The following is a 3,414-nucleotide window of genomic DNA, read 5'->3' as shown; positions in this document are numbered from 1 at the left end:
AAGCCAATAAAATATATTTGCGGAAAACGACAGCCATTTACTCAGGCAGCTTCTCCCGCGAGTAAATTGAAACGTTCCAGTATACATTGTATAATATCTTATAAAAAGGTATACTGACAAAGTAATACAGTTTTACCAAATGTAATACAATTACCTTTACACAGCTTTATACAATTGCTTGTATACCTCTGTATGCAAACTTACTGTCGATGTTTTTTCACCCGGGTAATGCATTGTCAAAAGCTAAGTGATTTTCACCGCAAGCTACAGTGAAAGCATGCAGCTGTAGCTTACGGTAATTTTCACTGTATGCAACGGTTAATTTTACTGTATTCAAAAGTGAATCACACCGTAAGCTACAGTGCTGCAGGATTTCACAGTAAGGAGGAGTGGGGCACCAACTGTCAGGGACACATACTAGCGGGCTGGCAATGGCAGCCCATTCCCTTTTTCATACAGCAAAATTTGTGAAATCATAACCTCTTTACGTCTTAATTTTTGCAAGATGGGATGGTGAAACTTCAGGGCTGTCACAACAATGAGAAAGCGGAATTCCCTGACATTCCCGTGAATTTCCCTGACAACAAGATTAGCAGTCAGAATGCAATAAGCAAGAAGGGACTTTTGCAAACACCTCGCCAAGTACCTAAAATAACACTGCCGGCTGTTGTCCTCTGACGCAGCGTTCAGTTCCCTGACATTTCCCTGACTTTCCTGACACATTTTATTTTCCCTGACATTTCCCTGACTTGTGGCAACCCTGAACTTTCAGTGGTATGGCAGCAGCGTACATTCAAAGATTTATTGACAGTAATATCCCCTAATCCCCAAGGGTGATTCTCAGAATAAGGGCCGTTTAGATTCCGCGGCCCTTCACAACTATGTGATATGGTTTGAAAAGGTTTTTATACCATCTAGATACTCGAAAGCACTAATACTACCTGGTGCAACACTAAAAACCTAAGAATACTGCAACAGTAGGTGACTAGAGCAGTTTAAATGGTCAAAATGTGAACTCCAGTACGTTCCTAATGTCTGAGTTCATGCGGACTTTGCCAAATTCCGGACAATTTTAAGGGAATAGTTGTCTAAGGCACATTGCATTTCTGGAATGACATATCCAGGGAACGCAATGAATGAATTTCGATGTGGAAATATTTTTCTATATTTCGTGAGGAGACGACCAAAGTCGTTCTCACTAACTTTTTAAAAAAGTAACGGAGTTCACAATGTTTGCACTGACGTCAAACTGGGCAGAGGTAGAGTAACAATTCTACGCCCACAGTACTACTCTGTAGGGACTATTAATGTTCCCCGAAGCAATCGGCAGAGCTCTTACTTCGTCATCGTCAAAAACTGTCTTCAAATTCGAAGGCTGGTACGCTTTTGCAGTGTGAATACCGTGTCGCCTCCAAACAGGCACGATTGCGTCATATCAAATCCCCCTTTCGATGAAAAGGAAGGTTTTGATGTGCTGCTTCTTTTGTGGCTAAGCGGATCCTTGCATCTGCAACCCCGGATTAGTAATGCTTCAATTAGTACCTACTGACTTGTGAACTCCGTATCCCCTTTTGTAGGTCTGACCTTTGTTTAATAACTTTTAGTTACAGGTAACGCGTTGTAATGACCTAATGAGAAAATATGTAGTAAGGGGTTAATTCAGAACTGTACATTATGAGGTTGGGCATCTGTGGAGCAGTGTCGGGGCGAAAAACAAGTTATTTATTGCAATGTTCTAGTCATACTAAAACGCATAAAATGGGGATGACTAGATGTAAAATATGAGTGCGACACACTAGTGGAGAAAACAAAAGACTAATTAAAAGGTGCGGGAGGCAATATTTGAGTTTTATCATTGATTGAACGTGACCACAATATGGTCTTTTAACGTTATACTAGAAGTACGTGATTTGAACTATCGCCACTTTACACGTATCTTATTTGAAGGTAAATAAAACCATTGCGACCCAAAAACCTAGCAAATTCGACAAAAAAAAAATAAAAAAATTAGGAACTTCCAAATGGCCCGTATTCTGAGAATCACCCCCAAACATTGGGGCAGGTACTGTCTCTCATTTTATGATCTATTGTAGCAGGAATGGTTTGAGTGTAATTTTGATTTTAAGGGGTGATTGCTTCCATTGACTTCCTTTCGTAAATGCCATTAAGACTGTTTCGAGGATCCACTTCTCCCTCCCATGAGTTATACACCAATATAGAAATGGTGCTCTTTTCGAGATGATTTGAGAGGCAATAATATTTTTAAGGGGGTCTCAATGCTTTCTTGTGAGTGAAGGACGAATAGAGGCACACTAACCGAGAAATCCGCAATGCTGCCTGAACTAGGACTGCTAGAGAAGAATTTCCAAAAAGTGACACTATGTGCCCCACTCTCCCTTAGCTAACGGTGAAAATCACTGTAAGCATTTAACAGTGAGGAGTTCAAAGTTCAGTATATGGGGATTATAATCGCAGTTTTGAAGTAATTATGTAGCTTTCTGTTACATTATTCAAGTTACAAACACATTCCCTTTACCCATGTGTCAAAACTCTGCACCCTCTAAGCAAACGCAATTTGACCCTTTTGCAGGTACAAAGCTCTTAAGACGACTGTTGTAGATTGGCCAATTTCTTGATTGCTAAGGACGGACGCGATGGCTACGAGCGTGATCATGCGTCCCTTACAAATTACGCTGATAGTAACGTAATCGGTGTTTAGCCACAGGTACAACAATCACGATGCGCATGCCGGTGTAAGTAACTATTGCACCGTTAATTTTAACAATTTGCCAACAAAGAAAGAAGAATCCAACATTTAGCCTAGGTCTGCTTACTTTGCCGGCAATCTCGTTTGACAGGGGACGAGCCCGCCTCTTAAATCCACACCCCACGTGTCGGCGAGCTATTTCTTCGCAAATGCATGATTTTTGAGAGTCTGGTCAATCCGAGGGAGAAATCACTTGCGTGCTAACTGTACTTACTTGTACTAACGGCGTAATAACGCGTATTAATAGTGATCAAATGGTAATCAATCAAGCGTAGTAGTGCTGTAATAACAAAATGTTATCAAAATCATGAAAAATTGCTCTAAAACTATAGGATGTACTAACGTGGCCTAACACACCAACTCGTACACTTTCATCTGGAGTGCTTTCCCCCCCGGGACGGTTAGTCAAGTCAAGTCAATCGCGTAGTCCGAACCGCCCTGTGCCACGTGCCGGCCAGACGTCGCGGGACTTTCCCCGGTGAAAGGTGGGGCGTGGCAGAGGCAAGCCCAAGCACATAAATTCCCTTCCCATGGTGTCTATGGCCACGAGCACACTTACCAGGAGAGGGCGTTTACTATGGCCACCTTGTTGGCCATGGTAAGCTTGGGGGCCGTTCATACACTACGTAGTTCATATTGGAGGAAGG

The 3,414-nt window shown here is 42.1% G+C and overlaps 1 protein-coding gene across 8 annotated transcripts in view; it reads left to right on the top strand.

The window, feature by feature from the left end:
- Positions 1-3,414, top strand: part of LOC113212265 (uncharacterized) — a 70,157-nt gene that overhangs the window by 11,587 nt on the left and 55,156 nt on the right. For 4 of the 8 annotated variants that reach the window (XM_052272305.1, XM_052272311.1, XM_052272303.1 and 1 more), the window contains exon 2: positions 2,591-2,753. The exons of 2 other annotated variants lie outside the window; for them this stretch is intronic. In XM_052272305.1, coding sequence (XP_052128265.1) covers positions 2,740-2,753 — 14 coding nt within the window. In that variant the 5' untranslated portion in view covers positions 2,591-2,739. The remainder of the gene's footprint in view (positions 1-2,590; positions 2,754-3,414) is intronic. 2 more of the 8 variants (XM_052272306.1, XM_052272304.1) reach the window with 1 other exon arrangement.

Source organism: Frankliniella occidentalis, unplaced genomic scaffold (genome assembly GCF_000697945.3).
Source record: "Frankliniella occidentalis isolate FOCC.00 unplaced genomic scaffold, Focc_3.1 Scaffold199, whole genome shotgun sequence".
Classification (NCBI taxonomy): Eukaryota; Metazoa; Arthropoda; class Insecta; order Thysanoptera; family Thripidae; genus Frankliniella; species Frankliniella occidentalis.
Note: the sequence above shows the minus strand (reverse complement) of the source record. Positions and strands in the feature narration are given on the sequence as shown.